This window comes from Mastigoproctus giganteus, chromosome 13, assembly GCF_048544385.1.
Source record: "Mastigoproctus giganteus isolate SK-2022 chromosome 13, ASM4854438v1, whole genome shotgun sequence".
NCBI classification, from domain to species: Eukaryota; Metazoa; Arthropoda; class Arachnida; order Uropygi; family Thelyphonidae; genus Mastigoproctus; species Mastigoproctus giganteus.
The window spans coordinates 66,531,708-66,557,360 of NC_143587.1; the positions used below are offsets into that span (position 1 = coordinate 66,531,708).

The following is a 25,653-nucleotide window of genomic DNA, read 5'->3' on the forward strand; positions in this document are numbered from 1 at the left end:
TGTTTCTTTTCATTTCTAGATGATACGTAATACACAAAATGCGACCGAAGCAGAGCTTACTCTTCTCATCTTAGGTCTAGCCAGCTGTTAATGTACATAGCAAGACCGTCAGCTGTGAGGGATTTTCTGATATCTTGTTAATGGAACGCAGTGGGTGGTAGATTACATTGATGTTCATTCGTTAATACAAGAATGCTTCTGGTTCGCCACACTAAATTTATCATCCTGGTCTCACGGAGAGATGGAAGATGTTTAATATTCATTTAAATCTTAAGAATACGCTGGCAATAGGCTATTTTTCTGACACAAAATATATTGCTTTAACTCTAATTACCATCTATAATGAATGTTCCATTAAGTTTCTCTTGTAAATGTTTGTAGATTGTTCATAAAACGAACAACAGTACCAATAATCACTTTTCAATAACGCTTTCATATATTTCCTAATGAGGGCATTACCTGTACCTAAAGGAGGCGAATTTTCATCAAGTACAAGCCTTGATGAATCCTGCATTTTAAAATCGTGGAACACAAACAGAAAAGACATCGATAGGTGGCGCTACCATAACTGGTTGCCATAGTAACTGCTTTCAATGTGTGGTGTTTGTTGATTTATGCTTTCAATATTACCGCTTTTAATATTATAATTATTATTTGGTTCTATTGCTAAATATTTGAAATAAAGCATAAATAAAAAAAAAAAACATAATAAATTATTCTGTAAACCAGGCGAATTTTAATCTGGTTAAATTTTTAATAATTATTTTAAAATCAACGGAGTATCTTTAGTTATATTATTAGTTAAGCCAAACTGATGTATCCTCTTCTCGGGCTGTTTTTTCTGCTAAATATTACTAAAACATTCTGGTTTTTCACAGTTTTCTAAATGCCATTCCTTATTATTAAAGGAAAATAAAGGTAAAAACTCTTGTTACAAAAGCCAAACGGGTTTCGAGGATTGATTAACAAATGATGAAACGTTCGGTTTACTATCTTTTCTCTGCTGAGAATCACAAGGGATTTTGTTTCCAGGTTTGACACAAATGTTCATTTTCAGTCCAAGAAGTAATCAAAGTCCTTTAACGCGGTGAATTGCCAAGAACTTACTTATGAGAGGTAAAGCACAATGAGCAAAGCTTGATGTATGACTAAAGAATTAACATCTTAGACGAGGCTCTGTTGGTAATGTGGCCATTTTTCTGACTGTAATCTCTGGCAGACGCACATTTATCCAATGGCCATAATGTGGAATAGTTTCAGGTAAGCTTCACAATGCAGCAGTCGGCATGAACGACGAAACTATAACAGATAATTAATAGCCTTGCCTGGTTCAAAGTTTCATTTCCTTTTTCCTCCATTACAAGCGAGCCGCTTGCGATCCTGTGATAGAAAGAGTGCGTCCGTCGAACTCACCAAATGTACAACAAAAGCCTACTTAGATTCCAAGCATTAATAGATCGGTCACTCCACTGTTTCTGGCAAGATCTTTACAGACATTATCTTAGTGAATGGCTGGGTCTTAGGTTACGGTGCTTGTGGCAGGGGCTTACGCGTCCCTATTTCATTGTCTGTGTATCTTTGCAGTTCTACAGGGATGGGATTAGCTCGGCGTGGTCCACAAAGAAGACACATGATACCCGACGCAGAGAAAGTGAAGCATTGAAAAGCGAGAGGATAATCACTCTGTAAATTAATTAAAAATTTTATTAAATCTTGTTTTAACTCCTTCTAACTTCTATTAAAGCGTGTAAATATTTCATATTTCGATCGGCTGCTTTATTTTTCGGTTGATCAAGGAAGTTAAAACTCTGTTTAAATGAACTGCCCTTAGAAAATTGTGGTTTCCGTTCTTTAAGGAAAATTGAACGTTAGTAAAATACATCGAACTATACTGTTTGCGATTGATTATTATTTGACCTTTTAGTTAGCTGTGGACCTTTCAGTTCTTTTGTTGTTATCCTGATGGATTGAGGACTTACCATTATTTAAATCGTTGCAGTACCTCCGAAGACAATCCTGATTGTTGAGCATCCCAATGCTAGCACGATAGAGATACATCAACAAGAAACATTAAATCTGAAGTGTATCGTAGGAGGAGGCAAGCCAGCGGCCCAGGTGAAATGGTACCGGAAAAATATTGAGTTAAGGCCAGGTGAGTATCTTAAGACCCCAGTTGTTTTAATTATACAATTATATGATATCTAATAAAGATGACCACACAGATGGCACTAATCCAAACAGTCCGCAACTTTAAGAGCGCCATCTGTGTCTTTTATTAGGAACCAATGAGTAGTTCGTTGAAGCCCCTCTACCTCGGAACATGTGGTGCGTCCTGTTATAAGGTTAGTAGAGTTAAGTGCCAATCACCAGCGACTTCGTCACAAATGAACGGACCGTGTGGAACGTATGCTACCTAATTGCTTCTTGGAGGCGTAATTGAACACTGGGTTTACTTGTATAAGACGTCTTGGTGAGAGACAAGTGAGCCGTTTAATTATTAAGGGACAGAACATCGAGAGTGAAGACCTGCCGAGCCAGTTATCTGTAAATATCACAAACCGACATATAGGGCAGCAACACTTCTGCCTACTCGATGCTGCTCAACTGGTAAATTAGTAGGCTGCAAACTTCAACTTCAATATCGGTTTCCTCTTGTGCGAAGACTTCGTGTCACATTTACCTGTGATTTGCTCGATTGCACTGCACTGACAGCCAATAACTTGGCCGAATGCTGCATTCCACAGCACTCGTTGCATTTCGGTATTGTGAGTTTACGGGCTACTGGTTATGAACAAATACTAACACCTGGAGATGGAAACAGTTATGGTGATTCGTAAACAGTTTGTAATAAAGGTAGTCATGGTCTTTATTTGTGAAGTTGAGGAAAAGCGTTTATTTATTATCTCATTAGATGCATCTTTTATGATTTTTAATATAATTAATACATGAAACTAGTACTACCTAAGGTTTTTAATATTCTTACGAATTTATTATATCAGAATAGTTACGAAAATATCATGAAAAGTATAGTTTTAGAAACATATTTAGAATTCTACTTTGTATATGTTTATTTACAGCATTTATTCTATAAAAAAACTCGATATCGATAATATATCTCTGTATCACCATTGGTTCATTCCTTTCTTTCTCCAGCGCATTACGCTGTACACATGTGTGATACTGTTTTAACATATCGGTGCCAAGCACTACGAATACGCCTATATTAAAATGTTTTTTTTTTAAGGACACTGGAACCGGTTCAGACAAGCTGGACATCGTCTAACATCCACAGGAGATGCGAATGTATCAGCTATTTTTAGCTAAATTTGTGAACAGCCTGCATCGATTTGTTTTGAAAGCCTCAAGAGGCTGTGACAGATGTTTAAGGTGTCCCAAATCTCTAGGGAATGTGACATATCTGAGTGAACAGTTATAACCATCCTCCATGAATATTTGGGGATGACTAAGGTCAGTGAAAGGTGGATCCCCAGATTTCTGACCCATGTGCAAAAACAATTAAGAGTACGGTGTTGTGAGGAGAATTTAGGGGCTTTATGGAAGGATCCTGAAACTTTCATTTCCAGAAGATCGTGGCCACCAGTTTTGGGGATACTGAGGGAATTTTGTGCATTCGCTACTTGAAACACAAGCAGACAGTCACTGGGGAGTCGTATGCATCTCTACTGTACAACCTGAGGGATGTCATAAAGAAAAAAGGCAGTGGAAAACTTTCCAGAGGTGTGCTGCTGGTTCACGACAACGCAACAGTGCACAGGTCACATGCTGTTGCTTTGAGAGACTGTGACTTTACATAACTTACCAATTCACCTTAAAGTCCGAATCTTTCCCCCAGCGACCATTTCCTATTTCACACCTCAAGAAAATCGTGCGTGGACGTCGCTTCGCTGATGATAATGAACTGAAGTCTGCTGTTTTTGCGTTCTTTGATGGGCAAGACAAAGAATTTTATTGGTCCGGTATATCTCCATTGCCAACAAAATGGGACAAATGTATTGAAGTACAGGGGGAATTACATTGAAAAAAAAAAAATCAAAAAGGATTACCTCTACCTCATTTCCTTCCTAGGTAGGTAGATAATTTATTTCATGCCCATAGTAACTAATGATTAGTATCATTGATTTGAGTATAATTTTTAATTTTAGGCTTATTTGCTTTCTTAGGTTTATAATTGAATTATTTTTTTTGTTTTGTTTATTTGCTTTCTTTTTAATAATGAAAGTCACATAAAATTGAACTAGATTTTTCAGCAAACGTTATATTGGTAGAAAACATTTTAACATTAATTTTTTACAATACGTCATAACAACTTTAAACGAAACAATTTATATACTTTTTAAATGAAAATTTTTATTAACTTGTTAATATAAAAATTAAATAAAATAAATACCTGTTTTTATTATGTTATTTTAAAATTGAAACTCAAGTATTTTTAAATAAGCCATATTATTAAATAAGATTTTTAAAAATTTAATGACACTGCTATAGAATACTCGTAATTTATAAACACGAACGCCTAATAGCCTGACTTCCCTTGGCTATGATCCAAAGCAGCCAGACACAGAGAGAGAGAAAGAGAGAATCAGTGCACTTGAGGAAAAGGCTGCCTCCACAGTCATCCAGTAGTGCCCACTTAACTGCTTAACAGATTCTTAATTAATTAATTATTTTAATACGACCAACTTGTTTACTAAGTCCATCCTGTTTCATTAACGTAGATAATGTGGAATACAGTGAAGAAGAGGCGGACAACAGTAGGAAAAATGCAATTAGTGTAATAACCATTTCGACTAATCCAGACGACAATGGCGCCACCTATACGTGTGAAGCTGTCCATCCTGCCCTGTTGTCTCCCTTAAGAAGTAGCGTGGTGTTGAGCGTACTGTGTAAGTATGTAGAAATTAATTTTCTCTCCGAATATGCGTGGCTTTAATAAGATAACATGATTCTTTCCTTAGCGGTCCAAGCACTAATTGCTTTATACGGGGAAAGGCTAATTGAACCTTGTTTGTGTCAGGAATACTGCTTGCGATGAATGCCTTATGAAATTCTTCATGTATATAGCTTCGTTTGTTCGTTGTCTTTATTTTCTTACTGGACCATTCACCAGTTTCCTTTTAGTCTAAGGGAGAATAGCTGATAAGAAGCAATAATTCGCTCACCTAATTCCTTTTTCTTAGATATTATTTAATAATCCATCCCTTTATCAGTTTCTAAGCTGGTTCACAACCGAGGTAAGTGGCTGCCATTTTGAGATTTTAGAATTCAGTTTTAATTACGTCATTTTCAGATAGCGCCCTCTCGTAGAGGAGTTTAAATAGCAAGAATTAATTTAGGCTTAACAAGGAAGAGCCAATTACAGTTATAGTTCACATTTACAAGGAAAATCAGCTTAGTAACCCAAAGCTGTTCTCATGAATGATTTTATTCGTGGAAGAGGAAGAGATCCACTTGTGGATAAGTAATTAAAATGTATTTTGGGTTTGGCAAAAGATGACCTTCTGGCAGCGGCACGCCTCACACAACCGTACAAAAACGGATCTGTGCACTTCCATCAGCGAAAACCGCAAGAAAAGCCAATTTGTGTCAGCCGAAGAATCCAATGGAAAAAAATAAAAATAAAAAAGATGAAATTGTCCACGCCTTGGCGGCGTTAATAATCCGTTCGTTTCTTTCGCCACCCCCTTCTCGTGAAAAAGGACGAAGAGCAGCGACCTTCCGAACAATTTTTTCTCTTTTCTTTTCCGTGTCCACACGTCTCGCTGGGCTTCGCAGGGAGAGCAAAAGAAGTCCGAAAATGAAGACTGCATGGCGGAAGAAAAAGGTGTCTGGAAGATGCTGGTGTCAATAACAGCGTTTGGCGTAAGACAGTGACAAAACGCTCATCTCAGGGGAGGAGGAGGGAAAAGAAATATCACTCTTCCTTACCTAGATAGCCAAGAAGTGTCGGAGAGATTGTGTCGGACGACCTACATGGAAGATCTGGGGTCACAAGCACAGCTGGTGAACATTACAGCTTCACTTCCCCCACTCTCCGGCTCCCAAATGCAATTTGCTGAATACTTTTAAAACGGCGCTTTTGCCTTTTCTTTCGAGAAAAGAGTTCTGGTTGTGAAGATCGCTTTTGAAAATCCATATTCCTTAATCAGATCAAAGCGCATTGTTAAAGGATTATTTTTACTAAAGAATACACAATGTCTGAAAAGGATGAATGCACGCCTGGCCAGAAAAACAAGAGACTTCGATTGGTAGCTATTTGTTTATCAAAGTATGGAATATTTTTGACAGGTTATTCGCATATTAAGCAGATTACAGTAAGCAGATATTTATTTACTTTCAACTAGAGCATCTTACCAATTAAAGAATTTAATTAATAGCTAATTGACTCGCAGTTAGCAGCGATTCTCTTTGATACTGATTCCACAAGATGTGTAATTGTCGCTGGAAATATTAGTCCATTCCTGTAAGCGGGTGCTCTTAGTTTCTTAATGTAGATCGGCAGTTGTTTTGTGAGACCACGTTTACACTGCAAAGACACCACTGTCGCCGTTCACGACACCACTAAAAACAGATGTCTGCTCTTCTTGGACACGAGAATCTCGGAAATTCAGCGCTGTAGGCGAATTTCTTTAAGCTTCTGGGATGAAATGATGGTTCATATAAGTACCTCACGTTCATTAAAGATTTCAGTGATTTTACATAATGTTTCCTTTCGTTTTTCGTTTACATCACTGTAAATACAATTAGCTTTCCTAGCACAGGAGGAAGTTGTGAAAAACAGTATTAAATTTAATATATAATCAAATGACATTCAATAAGATATTGAGCGCAAGTTAACACAAGCTCTTGCCAGCAAGAGTTTAAGCTCTAAAGAGGAGTAGATCTCCTCTTTGATTTGCCTGCATTGAGTTTTGTCCGTACGGAGTCTCTGTGCATCAGTCTTTGTTATTTCAGTGTGCGTTAAAGATCAGCGTATTCCTTGGAAACATTCGGTCTAAACCCATTAGGCTGCTCAAGCTGTTTCTCAATGGGGATCACTTCAATTTTTTTCCTTCTCCCATTATAGGTCACAATACGCAATGATACGCAAGTTCTTGATCAAGACCCAATGTTTCCTTGGGACTGTGCCCAAGTTGGTATGAAGAGTAACATGCGAGATGATGAAGGGCTTTCTTCAGACTGAATTCATTTATCGATGGATCCATATCTCTTCAAGTGGGCGCCAGGCACAGAGAACCAAATATCTTGATGCATAGAGTGGTTTTAGAATGAAATGTGCTTGAATGTAGCATTACGCACGATCACATCTGGGTCATAACATCTCGCAAGCTCCTGTCTAATGGCCCATAATGATGCATACGTCTTTGCTTTGCAGCGAGTAAAGTGTTGGGGGAAGAACGACCCCTCATCCCAGATAAACTTTAAATCGAGGAGTGTTTGAGGGACTTTATTCTGGAACCTCCCGATGAACAGAACTCCATTCATGGATTTCATTTTTTTAAAAGGCAACTGGGCTGATTTCAGAAAGTTGAGCTTTAAGCTGATGGTTTTACTTAGCACCTTGTAGGATCATCTCTTGTAGTTGTTTCTGGTTCTTTGTTGCCAGGGGAAACTCCATGTCATGAGCGTAGCATGGGAACTGTCGACGTGGAAAGAAATAGATCCAAGGCAACCACGAAGAGGAAAGCAAATGTAGCTCCACCCTGTGGAACATCCTTAGCGATATTCAGATCTTGATGCAGGTTATTATGTATTATAATCAGTTTTTGTTAGATGGAAATTCTGGTATAAACTGCAGAATCCTATTAGATATCCAAAGGTAGGCTTGGAGGACATATAGGATGTTTATGCTATTATAAGATACCTCGACATTAGATAAGTTATAGAATATCTTAAATACCGCTATGATTGGACTAAGTTCAGTAGCAAAGCTTAATTATATGGTATTCACCTTAGATGATCTGCAGTGTTTACTTGAGGAGGGTTGGAAGAATAATTTTGGGGTTTAAATAATTTAGAGTTTACATGGGTTAATTAGGAGGATACGGGATTAACTAATTAAAAATTAAAGTGGAATTTAAAATATGCGCAAGGAAGTGGAAGTGCACGACTTCGTCCTTGGTTGTCATTGAAGAATTAATTGAATTAAGAACTCTAAAATATGTGAAAACCGGTGGGCCAAAAGTCATAACGGTTGACTTTCGTTTTTTAACGTCGTCAGTTGGTAATATTAAGCGAAGAGAGAACGCGTATTGTATTTAAAAGAATTTCTATGTTCCCGTGATGCTCTTTGCGATATGTGGGAATCTTAGGTGTGTGAGATTCCAGACCGGGGAAAGGTTGGAGGGTAGTTTCGCATTTATGATGTTTAATTGAGAGTGACGGAGGAACCATTCTATAACGAGGGCTTCATATTGAAGAATTTTGTAACTAGTTTTTAATTTTATAATGGTAATAGCTGAATCAAGTAGAGGGGTGTGGTTGTGGGAATATACGTGTAGAGTAAGTTCAGTACTGAATTGCCCTGTTCTGAAACTGTTATAGTGGTAATAAGCCCTTGTGTTAGAGGTTTTTGTGGAACCAAACTTGGTAGTGGTGCTTCCGATGTAGCAGGCATTGTAGTTTTGCTGGCATTTAATTAAATATATGTTATTATTCGTGTCGCCTATCGGGTATTTATATGTTTCTTTATATGTGTTGAATAATGACCCGAGTTTGTTTTATGAAGAAAATATCAGAGTAATGTCAGTGCCCGCGAATATCCGATGGAATTGTCCGGCGAAACTACTGTGATAAGGGAGAATGATGCGCGTGCTCCCTTTCGTGTTATGTTTGGGTGAATTATTGGAGTTGTTTTTGGCGATGGAAATAATGTTGAATTAATTGAAACGGGTATTTTCTGGACATGAACTAGGGCCGAAATTCCTAGACCCATGGGTAGGCCGAATGTTTGTTGAAATATTTGGTTATGGAACCTGAAGTGCCTAGCATCCAGTAAAAACGAAGTAAGTTCTAAGATATTGTTGATGGAGAGTGAGGTGCGGTTGATTAAAGTATTATCTATCATTAGATATTCTCGTAAGGCTTGTAAAGTGAATGGTAAGTGTACATTTGTATATAAAGACACCACGCCAAAGGACGCTAAAATGTCTTCACTGGAAATAGTGGTGGTACTTATTTTTTCAAAAGCTTGATTAGCGTTACTAATTTTAAATTTTGAGAATCTTGTAAGGGGGGATATAATAGCTCTAACACAAGGGCTTATTACCACTATAACAGTTTCAGAACAGGGCAATCCAGTACTGAACTTACTCTACACGTACATTCCCGTACATGTGCGAGTATAATTTTTTTATGATTGAAATACCGGGACCGAAGCCATGCAGTGCATTAACCAAAAAAATTATTAAGATATGGAGTTAGTTTTAATGTTAACTCCATATTTCATAATTTAATAAACTGCGATTACTATATTAGCCCGTGGACTGTTTATAGTTATTCTGTGGATTATTTCTGCTCGCGTATTCATATGATAAATTTACGACAGCGCATAGCCTAATTATCCACAGTCTAATAGACTGTGGATTACTATATTAGCCAGCGGATTATTATAATTAACCAAAACCCCCGACGTAGAGTAATCCACTCTCTTGAAGTAAGAAATTTCCCAGTAATTCTGCAGCTCTTCCAATGTAAACTGCTTCACAAATTAAGTCTCCGAACTTTTAACGTGCACTTCTGACATTCCTGTTGTCATAAGCTTTTGCAGTCTAAGTTAACGTACAACATAAACTATCATTTAGATTCTTTTATGTGAGGTCCTTTTTTCCAGCGTTCTTGGCAGAGGTCCTTGAAATAGTGTCCGGTGATTTGCTACGTACAGCTAAGAAATTTAATAAACCAAATAAAAGTATTGTAGCAAGCGGGGCAATGATGCACTTTAAATGCTAAATGAAGCCTGACTTCATCATGCTTCATTAAAACACTTTGAAGATGGGGAGGGAGGAAAGAGTTCTTTCCAAGAGCGCGCGCGCCCTCTTCTCCTTCCACCCTTCCCTTCCATTGTTTTACACCCGGCACCAACCCAGCCTGTCGTTTATTTCCTCGAAGTATATAAAACATAAGTTGATGACAGCGAGTTAGGTAAAACAAGAGCGCATGCAACATAAAGACACTCCTGCTGCGCTGTAAGGAATGCTTTAAAACTCAGGTAACGAAATGTAGGAAATTTCTCTCGGTGCTGGCTGACGTCTAAGTGAGGAAATGACAGCGCGACCTGCAGGCAAAATGAAATGTAATTTGAAACAGATGGAGAAAGAGCTGCAGGGATGTATAATGGTTTCTCGTGGTCTTCGAGACTTAATACTGACTAGAATCTTTAAGAGACGCAAATTTTTTGCATCAAAAACACGCAAATTATTCTAACAGGAATCGATTGCCTCTTTTTTTTTTTATGCCTTTCTGTGCTACCAAAAGGCATTTTTTGACGACGTATAAAATGAGCTTAAATCAACTGTATTGTTCAAATTGTGTTAGCCTTCCTTTTTGGCATTTGTAACACCTCGACCACTTAAAAGCGACAGCGCAGAATTAAAAATGGAGGGAAAAAAATGAAGTCGAATTGCATTTTGTTTAAATCGTAGTGATGTTGTATTGTTTTTGTATCGATTTATGCGATTACGTAGCGATTTTGTAATGTTGTTTCAAAAGTGCCATTCATGAAGTGAACGTTACGATTCTAACAGAATTTGGTTCGTTTTAATTAGCCTTTAAAAAGCCAAAATTTTCAACTTTCTTAAAAAGTTGAAATTGGCAAACTTAAATTAAAAAGTTGGAATCAAAACTTTAAAAATATTACTGGAAGTATTAAAAATATTGTTTTTCTTATTTTAAGCTACAATTTTATTGGTTATAAATTTATAATAGGCTTATTTACTTTTCTTTGAAGCGCTCTACAGCATTAATATAAGAAAATATAGCATTAAAATGAACCGCATTAGCATAATAAAAGTGCTTTAGTCATTTAAATAAAATTCTTTATTATGTTAATTTTTTTTTTGGCTGGATTTCTGCACCCCAGTACGTTTTCTGTTCTCATTTATTTTCCTATTTATCGTCCTATTGAAGATGGTTTGGATGACGTGTGAGTGACTGTGGTATTTGCGTTTAGGAATCCAATTAGTCTGATTGGTCATGCGCAAACAGCGATACCTTTGTGATTTAAGGCGTAATTTTCTTCCTATATCTATTCTGACTCTCATCATTTTCTGTCTTTTTTTTTTTTTTTTTTTTCTTTTTCTAGTTCCTCCAGGCCCTCCTCTAATAGAGGGGTATCGAGAAGGGGAGACAATACGAGTAGGCGACACAGTGATCCTGTCTTGTGTGTCAAGAGGAGGTAATCCCCTAGCTCAACTCGTATGGTTTAAGAATGGGGAACAGGTTGACTTTTCCTATACGACAACCGGAAGGGAATCAACAAATACCCTTACTCTCGTGGCAGTGGCAACTGACAATAATGCCGTGTACAAATGTGAAGCATCCAGTGTTGTCAGCCCCCAGCCAACGAGTGTTGCCATAAAACTCACAGTTCAGTGTAAGTATGTTGCATTGTTTTCATATCCGTTCTTAAAGGGCGTTTAGTATATAGGGCGCAAAGCAAACTATAAATTCAGAACATTTACTTTTATAGTTAGGGAGTTCTTTTTGATGGCCTGTTAGATATTTATTTTCAAATATTTAGCAAAGATAGAAAAGCTGGCATTAGCTGATTACTGTTACTAACCACATGTAATTTTTATGTGTAGTTTCCCCGGCCAAGGTGAGAATTTCTGGTCCCAAAGAGGCCAAAGCTGGTGACACCGTGACAATGGTATGTACAACCGAGAGAAGCAATCCACCAGCTGAAGTCTCATGGGTCGTGGATGCTAGACCAGTTCGCTCTTCTAATACTGTCACTGTTGATCCCAAAGGAGGATGGATAACGACTTCGGATGTCACTGTAAATATCACCGGTCAGGTGAGTGGGTCCAAGTAATTATAGCTTGTTAGAGACGGTGCTACGGAAACTTATGACGTCATGTCATTGTTATTTAACTTGCAGGTCATGTGGACACATTTCGCTTAGGTGGGTCATCGATGTCACGTGATTGTAGTTGTTAAAAGAACGTTCTCAGCGTGTATAGATATGAAATCTGTTTTAATCTTTGGTCCTGCATTGAACTTTGTTTCTGTTTTCAAATCTGTTTTATTTTTTTTTTGCTGCAGAGTTAGTATAATAATAAAATAGTACAAAATAGTAAAAAACCATACCAATACAGTGAAACTTGAGGACAAAATTTTCAAGATTATAAATGATGCTAGAACTAGGGGACATAAATTCAAGTTACGCGGGGAAATGTTTAGATTGGACTGCAGGAAGTTTTATTTTAGCCAGCGAGTTATAAATTACTGGAATGAGTTGCCTTCATGGGTGGTAGAGGCCGACAGTTTGGGGAAATTCAAAGGTCATCTGGATAGTACTTTCGGGTAAGGGAAGCGCATAGGATGATAGGATTAATTTCCTTTTTATTTAATTTTTAATTTCATTTTATTATTTTTATTTATTTATTAATTATTATTATTTATTTATTTAATTTTTGTTTTTATCATTGTTTTGTTCGGATTTTTTTTTTTTTTTTTTTTTGGCTGGTGCAGCATAAGCCATAGGCTTTCTTGCACCATACGGCCGTTACTAATACTAACTTCTCCTAACGGACACCTCTCGTTAACGGACATCTCTCTACAACGGACATTTTCAAATTCCCCAACTCACCTCCATTGGTTTTAACGTGTTTGCAGCTTCTGTCTAGCGGACATTCTCTGTAACGGACGCGGACAGGCAATCTGCACTGTTTCGTTTAAATTAGCACTTAATTTGATCTCCCCATAACGGACTGCGGGAGAGCTCACGGCCCTTTTTCTAGGAACTTTTCTTCCACGTATTGCCTCAATCGTGTGTTTATTTTCTATTTCCGATTCTCTGAATTTTATCAAGGTTTACGTCGCGGTTCTAAACCCTTTTTCAAGAATTTTAAGGCACGTGTAAAACTTCTGATGAATTCAGTGTGTGCAGATGGGGGGGGGGGTTGTCGGCCTTTCGTCTTTTCAGTTTTCAGTTTTGTTCAGTGTCGTGTGAAGTGCACAATGTCTTCTCGTAAACATTTAACTTTAAAAGATAAAGTCGAACTCATTAATGCGTATGATCGGCAAAAAAATAGTGTTCGCAATCTCGCTGCAAAATTCAAAATCGGGAAGACGCAGGTAAGCGACATCCTTAAGAAAAAAAAATGAACTGCTCAAACAATTTTGGCAACACGGAAATGATCAGGTTCAAAAATCATTCCCGAAAACTGTTGGACTTCAAATTGACAATGTTACGTATGAGTGGTTTTGTCGCGAACGTGCTAAAAAAATTCCCATTAATGGGCCTATTATTAGGGAAAAGGCTTTGGAGGTTGTGAAATCTATGGGAGTAAATGGGTTTAAAGCTTCTGTGGGATGGCTAGACAAGTTCAAAACTCGGCATAAAATTTCTTGGAAAACCGTAAGTGGTGAAGGTGGATCTGTTGATACTGGGGTTGTAACAGAGTGGACCGTCAAATTGGAAGATTTATGTCGTGATTTTGAAGCTAAGGATATTTACAACTGTGACGAAACAGGGTTGTTTTTTAAAGCTCTTCCTGAAAAAACAATGAGTCTAAAAAACGAAAAGTGCCAGGGCGGAAAAATTTCTAAGGAACGCTTGACTGTACTATTGTGTACACATATGCTGGGAGACTTTGAACAACCTCTTGTTATAGGAAAACCACAAAATCCTCGTTGTTTCAAGGGCATAAAGTTGAATCTTTTGAATGTTGATTGGAAGTCTAATAAAAAAGTGTGGATGACACAAGATATCATGAGCGAATGGATAAGTCACTTTAACCAAAACATGATTCGTCAAAACAGAAAAATTATTCTTTTCATGGATAATGCTGCATCTCACCCGCACATTGAATTGTCCGACATTCAAATCGTTTTTCTGCCACCAAACACATCTGCAGAGTGTCAGCCCTTGGATCAAGGGATAATAAAAAAAAAATTTTAATTTCACTACAGAAAACGTGTTTTAAGACATCTCATTGCAAACATGAACGATGTAACATGTGCGAGTGACCTTGCAAAGAAACTCAGCATCCTAGATGCGATTGAGCATTGTAGATGCGATTCAATGGATTTCCTCTTCAGTAAACGCAATTAGAAAACAAACTGTTGTGAACTGTTTTGTAAAGTCTGGCTTCTCAAACACAAAAATTGAAGTTGTGAACAGCAATGTGGAGCACCAAGAACTTCAACATCTATTGATAATGTACGACACTTCAACTATAAGTGACCCTGGCTACAAAGATATAGACTCGAACCTCACTACAGAAGATGGTACTATAGATATCAACGACATTATCATCCATATTTTTCAAGAAGTTCCTCATGAGGATGAAGAAATGGAAGGAGGTCATTCTGTCGAAGAACATATTAACGACGAACCACCGATGAAAATAGAAGAAGCGCTCATACAAATCAATCGTTTAAAAATGTTTTCCGCCGCTGAAGGTTTCTTCGCTCCAAACAAATGTTGAAAACAAAATTATCAGCCGGAAGAAGGTGCAGAAGAAAATAAGTGATTACTGTATGTATTTTTCTTAAGATAAAGTCATAATATGCATAGCACAATTGTATGCATATTATTTACAAAAATATTGTGCAAAATCTGTATATAATTTAATTTAATTTTACATTAAACGTTTAACGATTTTTCTTTCTTTCTTTTTTTTTTTCTCCCTCAGGCTTCTTGTTAGCGGACACTTCTCTCTAACGGACACATTTTCGTTCCCCATGGCTGTCCGTTAAATGGAAGTTTCACTGTATATGCAACAATTCTGACTATAATGGCAGATTGCGATTCTAAAAATTCAATCAGACGTTTTTCATTCTTATTAAATATATTTTATGCTTAAAAAAGAAAAAAAGGTGTTTAATAAATTTCCATTTATTAATTCTTGGTTAGAAAACTATCTCATAAATTAAGCAGACAAAATGAAATTTAATTTTTAAATCTTTTTAAATAAAGATCTTCCTCTTAATAGATATAATAGCCGTTTTCAATGTGTCGATGACAAACAATCACATAAAGACCTCTCAGTAAAAGATCTCTCATCCAGAGAGATCATGCCATGGCAGCCATCTTGTAAGGATTATAATGTTCAGTGTACAGTAAAATACTGACACAACGAACTTCTAGGGGTAGTTCATGAATTACTTATTGTATGGAAATTTCGTTCTAATAAATATCGCTTAATTAAAATTATATTAAATCAGTCTTTATTTGTTCAAATAAATTCTTTCGCTCTTCTAAAATATAAACAGTAATTTCCGCTTTAATTACTTGAAGAGGGTCTACGTGATTGTTAATTGTTAGGCAATGAATTGATAGATACTACAATGTTATATTACGTGGTAGACTGAGTAATTTGTTATTGAAATGATACAATTTAAAGGCTTGAACCACTTCAATGCCAAACAGTTAAACAAAAATGGCTACGTGTCTGGAACTCACTGCTTCCTGTCTTCATGTACTTGAAGGGTCGAATGGATTTTAACTTAATCATTCAAAAATGTGGAAAACATACTAAAGGATGCGATACTGAATTCTTTTGCTATATCTTTTAAAATTTACATATTTTTCCCCAAGCGAATCCTAATCTAGCCATTTTTACAATATAGGCTACAACAACACAATACCATCCATAATTATGATATAAATCGTTTCGTTCGTTGTAAACCAGTTCAATTTATCGTGGACTATGAAAATAATTGGTTGTAGTGAATTTCTCGTCAAAACTATTTCAGTAAAACGAGACTGAAAAAGCATTAATAATAAGGGAAATCATAGGTGTTAGAAATATTTCGGTTATTGTGAAAGTTTTGTTAAAACGGTATTCGCTGAAACGGGGTTTTGCTATGAAATCGAAAGCCGACTTCTTCTTGAAAAGTTTATGGCTTTTAGCTAGTTTTAGTTAATTAGGAATTTAAAATAAATTACTATTTTCTACAGAGCCTTTTATTCTGCATAGCTTAGTATTTGTTCAGTGGTAGAAATACGCAAGCCACCACTTAGCTGGAAGATTTCAAATTTATCTAACTGGTGGTCAAAACGTCAATTCCAACTACGAAAAAGAAAAAAAAATCAATGGATTCACTACTATTTCAGCTATAAAACATTATTAAGCCTCTTCTTGGAGGAAACATCGAATGATTTTTTCCCCCTTCTAACTGTCTGGATGTTGGGCCGTTTCCACGAGAGCTCTCATCTTCAAGCAAGGATGCACACTTGTCTTTGAGCGACTGCGAAAACACTGACGAAGCACATCTGAGCGTTCATTTGAAAGTGCACATGCATCCTTGTTCATGAATGACAGCTTACTGAAAATAAAACGAAAATACAAGCTTCATAGTTGGAACACATCCGGTCTCCTCACTACACTTTTCTATTGTCATAAGCTATTGCAGCCTTTCCACTTTCCACTAGCTACCTCAGTGGAATGTATTTATTTTATTGAATAATGCCTGGTCACATAGAAGGAGACAGGCGATCTGTCTCAAATGTCGGCCTCTTCCAAACTCTCTGATTCCGAATTTTATTACCTCCTTCTGAACGTCTCCGCTACTCATGCACTGGTAAGTTATTGTATTATAGCTAGGAGGAGACTCCCATATTTCACTGAAAGTTTTCTGGAATTTGAAGAATATCGAAAATCCGATAGGCCTTTCGCATTTGACACGGTAGACCTAATTTAAATAACATCGAATTTAATGTAACTTATACAAGTTTTCATTCTTCTGACAATAGAATGGAAATTATTGTCAGCATTCGGTTTAAGGATATGCAGTACTGAGTTCTGTATTAAAGCTGTATTGTGGCCAGTACGTACTGATTGTCATTGCAGTAATTTATTTGCATACAGCACTTTACGAGCTAACCGAAATGAAAATACGCGAGAATTTTTTTTTACCAATATTCATAATCTATCGCATTTCGCGTTAACAATAAATATGTAGGTTAGTGCAAATGCATCATTTTAACATAGCTATCTACCAAAGTAGTTAAATTAATTAATTAAATTGGCATCGTTTTGGTTATATCTCATATTGTGACTGCCTTCACAACGAGTTGCCACGGTATTGTACCACCTCGAATAAATAACACTTCACCAGTGGAGAAGACTATTGTTATGTTATTTATTCTCACATTAGTCATTGTACCTCGTAGCATGAGGCCTTTGCCCTTAAATACTTTATAGCTAACAATAAATTAATGAAAAACAAATCATTAACAATAAATTTCTATTTCATGATTCTTAAATTAAAGAAAATATAAAGTAAATTTAAGAGAAAAGTTAAATTATAGTTGTCAAATCTTTATTTTAACTGAAACTTAATTCAATTAATGAATAACAAATCAATAACAATAAAATTCTCTTTAAAGATAAATTACCTGCGCGGACGAATTGAATGAGCTGTGGAACCGTTTATTTCTTGACTCATTCTACTGATGAAAAAAAAATATTTTTGCTTCTAGGTGTATCCCGCTTATATGTATATATTTTTCAGAAGAATAAAAGAAAACTCCAATTTATCTTCAATATATTTCTCTAATTCTAAACTTGCCAAAAGATTATATATCCTATTTTATATTTTACACTCTTGAAATAAAACTTTTTAGACTTGTAAATGACATTCTCAAATTCTTAATGATAGTTTGTGAAAGAGATTCAAATTAGAATGTTAAAAATCTGTATTAACAGTACTTTTTAATATTAATAGCAAACATGTCTGTCTAAATATAATATGAAGCCTCAATATGTAAACACATTAAGGGATTAAAAGTAATTTTTAAAAATCATTAATTGTTAATGTAATAATTCCAACTTTCTTTGTTCGAAATCTTTCGTTTTCAGAACGGAGGATGACTTTTAGGCTGTCATTCCGAGAAAAAAATATACATATATATATATATATATATATATATACCATAAAATGTACATTTTAAAGTATTCATTAAAGAAAAAGTTTTTTCTTCAGAGTGAAGATTCAGAATCACAATTTCATGATGAACGGATAATCTAATAGAGTTCTCTTATGGTTAAACTTTTTAAAGAACAAGCTTTCCACCATTGCAACTCAAATAGCTGGTCATAATGCTATTTACATGAGGACCTCAACAGCATAAAACGTTTCTAATGCGACAGAGTATGGAACAACACATCTGTTTCTCTTTCTTTAGAATGAAACATATACTTTTGGATAATTTGAAGTGGTTCGAATGGCGCTGGACAGTATCAGTCTAAGGCGAGAGAGACTGAATCGATTGTGAGCTAAGAATTGCGATTTCAGAGTATGGCAACGGCATCAAGGGAGAGAACGGCACTTCGAAGATACGTTCAAGGTCTCCCAAGAGTTACAGAATTTCAGGATGACTGTTAACCCTAACAGCGAGGTGTCATAAGGAGATGAGAACTTGACAGATATAGAAGTGAGTCTTTGAGTCATCTCTGAGGTTTTACAGACACCTCAAATTCATTTTCTAGAATAATTGTGCTCTTCGACGTAGGGTTCAGTCGGCCGACGAATTCCTTAAATCCAGACTTCATCTAGACTTAAAAACGGGACTACGATTGAGTATATCTGGAATGCCGCAGGAAGAGACTATTATTTCACAAAAGATTTTATAGAATTAGAGCATATTTTGATATGACATCTGCAATTTTATGCTTATAATTTATCTTTTGAACACCAGTGTACTTACTTTAGAAAGTAAACAGTATAGAAAATTAACAATATAAATTTTCTACACTTCTTTTGGAAGATCTTGTACTTTATATACTTTATTTTATAACAGTATTTATGATACTTCTGTAACTTCAGTTTATTATACTTCTGAGGTCTTTCCTGCTGTTGTAAACGTTAAAGTATATTCGCAGGTAACGGCAACCGAGTGGTTCGATACCGCGCTGTGTGGTCTCCTTTAATCTGTAATGTGGCTATTGATTAGCGATCTAAGTTCGGAATAATATGTCCCAAATCTGATAGCTACAGGCCACTCTAAGTGCTCGATGTAATGTAAAGGACAGTTGCTTTCTCTCACTAGTCTGTTATGGAGCAAATTACTTGGAGTGGAAAGATGTATGAAAGTTGAGAAATCTAATCGTGTAAGCAACTAAGTTCGGTGCGTATTGTGAGACGAATGTCGAATAAATCGATTGTAGCCAGAAATCTGACAGAACGAATTTATTTGTGTGGTTGCTCGACTCACTGGGTTTCAAACGATCCCTTCACTTGAAATGGATAAATTAAATTGAACGTCACTTTTAGACAAATTAAAGGAACACATCCATCATTGAAGAGAGCAAAATACAGATGAGATTACTGGCGGTTCGCCATTTTCTCTTGTCATCTTTTAGTTTAGTTAATGACGTGAATATTTGAGTCCCCCAGACTGTGTGCGCCTGTGGAAAATACTTCATTTTAGAGGCTGTCACGCATTCGAACTTTGCACTGTGAATGGTAATCGATGACTGGGGACATTGAAAGAGTCAAAAGATAGATTACTGTCCCATAACTAATGACTTCATGCAAAATGAGATTTCTGTCACAATTTAAATTAATTCTCGCTGATAAAACATTCAAAAGAAATTAAGGTGCAGTTTGACCCCTTAATGAATAGCATTGCAAGGTTTCTAAGTTAAGCGAAATGTGGCTAAAAGAGAAATTAATTAAAAAAAAGACAATCAGAATCCGTTATGATTGGACTGATTTGTTTTTCCCTGTAGATTTAGTTTTTTGACCAAGTGTTCTCAATCTGGTAATCATTTTATCATTGCCTTCTTTTGTGTGAGGATAATTAGCGGTGCTTTGGCAACGTACAGATGCTACGGTTATTCAAAGATCAAAGGTTAAAGGCAGGACATATGACCCACATTCGCTGGCCTGAGCATTGGACTTATACTCGAAAAGTGTTCCAGGAGGATAATGCTACGAATTTAAAAAGAAAATTATACCCAAAATGCCAAGCTTAACTTTAATACGTTTGAAAAGTTCAAAGGAGAGGTGTCAGTTTACTTTTGACACTTCACTTTGTAGTTTTTAACTTTGTAATTAAACATCTGTGTATGTGTAACTTAACCTATTCACAACATCACTCTAACTTTTTTTTCCGTAACCATTCTGTGTTATTCGTCCAGTTTCTCCTATGTTGTGGTGTTCTTTGCGATCATGTACTCACTAACAGTTTATTCTCTCCATAGGAAATGAAGATGTTCTCTTGTTACGCTGTTAATCAAGCTCTTGGTGATACGATAGTAGAGACAGTCGTCCTAAGTATCCTGTGTAAGTGTTGACTTTATTGTACTTCCTACCTTAGCTTTTTGTGTGCGACATGCGAACTTAATTAAGACAGTGTCACTGCAAAGAGGCTATAAAGTGACTTGATTACATCAACATTACCGTTTGCGCAGGTAAATTGCACGATCATGAAAACTCCTGTTCTTTTACTTCAACTTCATAGAGTCAATCAAAAGAAACCCAACATACTAATCACGGTAACTTATTGACATCGCTTTTTACCATTCTGTTATTAGTCTAGATTTTATTGAGATAGTTCAATTCACTATTAAATGAATCCTCCTCTGTTATGTAAAAAGCCTAAATCTTAAATTTAGTAAACACAATTCATGTTGAAATCAGCAATTTGTGAAATGAGTGTATAAATTTTTTTAATATATTTTTTCTAGATAACAAATATACGGGTGTATAAATAAATTAATAACTTTTAGAGAAATAATTTTAAATAAATTATTTTAATTTAATTAAGTAAAAATTATGTATTTTAATTAATATAAAGAATACAAAATTTTTATTATAAATTAAATTATAGAATATATAAAAAAGAGTCAAAAATAACAAAATAAAAACTCGAATAAGCATTACATGATATTTTCAAGAATTCAACAGTCAGTAATAGAATATATGTAAAAATATAATAATGAGTTCTTGAAAATTACTGATAAGTTACTATTTGAACTTGAATAAGATGATGTAACTGAGGGCTAAGAGAAATATATGTGCGTTTCCAGAAAGCTATAGGTAATTTATAAGGACCAGTATAGTAAGTAATTTGAACTGAACTTGTTTAAAGCCAGAAGAATCAGATGATAAGAAATTTAAAATTCAACCAAACTACCACTGGAGTTCAGTAGAGAGATAACTGGAGTTGTTTGAGGGATACATGATTGGCATCGACTTATATAGGGTTTCATATAAGAAGCGAATTCTGACACTGTAGGATTTGGACCAAAGCGAGTATTGGCAGAAGGAATTCTAACAGATTTTAGGTAAGGCCAGAAAGGGCCAGATTGTTATTAGTGACGGCAGTATTTTGAATAAAGTTCAAGTAGGACTTATAATCTCGTTTTAATAATAATTTAAATTTTCTTCTTAAGGTAGAGAATTTCAAATAACGTCGATACGTTGCTAGTTGCTTCCAGGATCTGTGAACTCTGAATTTGGAATGTAATAGCCACATTAGAAAAATAAGTTGGGTATCTGCATTCTAATAAAAAATAAAATTAACATAAATTCATTTTTTATTATATTTTGTTCTAACAATTTGCTTTTTATAATAATAGCTAACACTTGACACGTTTCCAAACAGAAAGTGTTCCTTAAATAAACAGAAAATGTATTCGTTTACTAACGCAGAACAAACACGAACACTTCAGTATTATAAAGTAGGATTTTTCAAAAAAATTGTAAAAAATGAGATGGTTTTTATTATGTAGGTAAATGGAACAGATGAAGTTTATTTGTAAAAATAATTATTCAGTGTTATTGATGAAATAAAGCACACTGCAATGTTTAAAATTCATTTGTTTCCTAAACAGAAATTGAAAAAAAGAAATGTATCAGTCAATCTGAGCGGTAAACAAATATATGCTACATTTAATTAATTTTTTTTTTTTTTTTTTTTTTGGCCACGTGAATTGTTATTCTGATGATGCTTCAAAACAGAAACGTATTATCCATTTTGTTTTCCATTTGGTCGCCAAAACCATTACCTGGTGATCCCGATGGTCATTAAAATATATACTATTATCATTATTGAGCATTACCATATCTTTCCACTACGAGTAACGCATTTCAATTAAAATTCTCTTTCGAAAATCCACAGTTAGATTCTCCTCATTCCACATTCAGTTTACGAATTCCAGATTTTACAATCATCAAATTCTCTTATGACTTCTCCAACACGTGAGTTGAAAGCGTGGTTTATATATTATCACATGTACAGCTTTGTGAAAATAGCAAAGATGATTTATGTTAGGAATATTTGTACTGGGATATTGCTATAAAGGATACTAATAGAAGGAGAAAAAAATAAATAAAACTGCATTTATTATTCGTATTAAAATTCTACTGTATTTTGCTTCAAATATATATATATATATATATATATGAGAGAGAGAGACATCTCTGTTGGAGTTATCATGATATAATTTTTATAAAAATATTTGAAAAATAAAATTTTAATTATAATTTTTAAAATTTTATTGGTTTTTCTCTATTTAGCTATTAAAATCTATATATATTCAAGCGACCCTTATTTTTATATTCAAAGTTGTTATATAAATATTATGAAATCAAAATGTTATAAAAAACTAGTTTAAACATTACGATATACTAAGATATTAAAATATTAGTTACTCTTACCTAAACATAAACAAGTTACGTTCCAAAGTACTGCCTTTTTGAATGATATATATTTGTTTATATCAGTATTAATGTTAGGTTGAACAAAGATAACCTATTTTTAAAAACTAAACCCACAAGCAAGTTATTTGAGATGCATATTGTAGTTTGTGTGAAACCTATGCACAGTCTTATGACCATACCATCCATTATAGACAATATATACATTTTGTTTCAAATGAATAATTAAGAACACAGTTCCACGAATTTATTGAATATTCACTTGGCACGATCCTTTAAGTAAAACAGCCCATTAACGTGTGTCGAAAGAGGTGAGGAGGAGGAACTGCAGATAATGACCAATCAAGCGTTCGTTTATCTTTTATCTTGAACACTTCGCTGCAAGCAGTGGTCAAGGTAGTGAGATCGATAGAAAATATTACATCGAACTCCACATCATCAGTAGGTACAACGAAGTCCCACTTAACTGCTGACGCTATCATTAGCGTTCCGTTATTGCTGGAAATAATACCAGGATTTACAGACTTCCTAGATATTGGCTCTGACAATCCAATACTCCACTGTATCTCATCGTAACTATTGTCAATATATCCCAGCCTGTCACGTACGTCATTAATAAGGAATCATTGGTCCAGAGAGCTTTTGGAGAACGTGTACTACGAGCTCTGCAGTCAGAAACACTCAACTTTAGAAGATTATCAAGATTTCAAATTGAACAAAAAAAAAAAAGCCCTCCGAGCTCTGGTGGCTGCCATAGCAATCATTTCTAAAAGTTACGACTGACTGTCTGTTTTAACACCCCAAAATGGAATAGTGTTACAATAACGATCTAGATTCCTCTATAATTCTCAGAAAGAGAAAGATTGATGCTTAGAAGCGTGCTTAGATAGTCAGTACTATCTAACAAAGTTTAAATGTGGTTCAAACACTGGCACAGAAGCCCATGCGCATAATTATTGCCATAATAATTGAATTAGTAGATGACGGCCTAAGGTGACATTGCTTGTATCTAGATGCACGCTGTTTCCTTCGTGTTTTCCGATTGGCGTTGTTTCAACAAATTTATCCAGACTTTATGCAACATACATTAACATGCATATTAATTAAATCCTTTTTGCTTTGAAACAATTACATTTGAACCTCTCAAAGCAATTTAAGTCAGTTGAAGTAGAATATTTCTGATAACAAGGGACAACACTCTTTATCTGTCATTATTTTTACTTAAAGGATCATGCCAAGCTCTTTTGTGAAGTGTTATTTTATGCGTTTGAAGACGTGTTTTGTCTCATTTCTTGATTATTTTTTATCTTATAACTGCAAACAGAAGCAATGTGATTTTTTCCCGGTCCCTAGCTTTATACTACATTCGCTATTCTTTGTACGCAGAGGCGAAAATTTACTTCTTAAAGATCTAAGAATAAAATCGGGAGTCTTACTCCATTATGGATGAGAAAGATCAACTAGTATCGATCCAGTCCATCTGCACCTTAAAACAGTATCTAGTGTTCTTTTCGAAATCATATAAACATTAAAAAAAATACTAAAATGCTTTTTGTATTTACCATTTTCCAGAACTGGGCATTAAATGTATTTTCTTGCAAATCCATCTTTATTGCTCCAAAGATAAACAGAAAATTGTTCAGAACAATCTGGGTGTATTCAAAAGTAGAAGGTTAATGAAGATATATTTAAATAGATCAAGATAACTGTTTAAATAAATCCTATATTTATTTGTCTCGATGTTTTTGTGTTCTGAGCTGATGTTGTCGATAATACTTTCGTCTATCTGTCAGTCATTCCTGTTTTAATCTATTTTATTGGTTTCCTGTCTTCGATTTCTTCTTCAATTTATTTATTCGCTTGCTCTGTCAATGCCAGTGATAATCAATCAATTTATTTTTTTAAGTCTATGTACTTCTCCAGCTACTTCTACTTCAGTTTCATTCCAATGTTGAGCAATTTGTTTGGTGTCTATATCGATCTCTTTTTGTTGATTCTCTGAATCTCTGTGTTTATTCAATTATTTATTTCGCTCTGTCAATATTAGTGCTAATCAATTTAATAACTGTCTATATGCTGATTCATTTATTAATGTTTTTGTATTCGTCTATACCTTTGATGATTTTGCTTTTTTTTATTAATATATTAATCGATATTTGCTTGTTTTTTACTTTACTGTCTGCTTATCTGTCTATTTTTGCTCGCTCTCTCTCTCTCTCTCTCTCTCTCTCTCTCTCTCTCTCTCTCTCTCTCTCTCTCTCTCTCTCTCTCTCTGCATTCTCCAAGTTTCTCGTACTTTTAACTCTTCTTTCTTTTAATATAATTAAAAAAGAACGTGGGATATTAGATATTTACTCCTTGGAGCACATTACAGCTTGCTTGGTGAAAAGTATAGAATTTCACAAGAAAACAAACTATAAACCAGTTCCAAATATTAAGTCCGTTAGCTGTGTTTTGGAATTCTTTGCTAGATTGCCTTCAGGGTGATCTCTAACTTGATTTGTGTCACAACATGATACAAGTTCGGTGAAGAGTTACTTAGCTATCACATATTACGCGGTTCGAAACTAAAATATAAGACTTTTAGTTTTTAAAATCGTAATGTATAACACTAACTAGCCCCTCAACAGACCTATGTCGATGTTGTAGCACAAATTCGATTAGAGATCACCCTTAAGCCCGAAAATAGAATTCCACAAAGAATTTCGAAACGTGACTGACAATATTCAGAAGCAGTTTAGAGTTCGCTTTTTGTAAAATTGTATACATTTGATTGAATGAAGAACTTTTTGAATA

The 25,653-nt window shown here is 35.1% G+C and overlaps 1 protein-coding gene across 3 annotated transcripts in view; it reads left to right on the top strand.

The window, feature by feature from the left end:
• Positions 1-25,653, top strand: part of LOC150076133 (nephrin-like) — a 263,105-nt gene that overhangs the window by 200,705 nt on the left and 36,747 nt on the right. For all 3 annotated transcript variants that reach the window (XM_090387971.1, XM_090387968.1, XM_090387970.1), the window contains exons 5-9: positions 2,000-2,152; positions 4,737-4,904; positions 11,321-11,611; positions 11,823-12,034; positions 20,397-20,478. In XM_090387971.1, the coding sequence (XP_090244097.1) occupies positions 2,000-2,152; positions 4,737-4,904; positions 11,321-11,611; positions 11,823-12,034; positions 20,397-20,478 (906 nt within the window). The remainder of the gene's footprint in view (positions 1-1,999; positions 2,153-4,736; positions 4,905-11,320; positions 11,612-11,822; positions 12,035-20,396; positions 20,479-25,653) is intronic.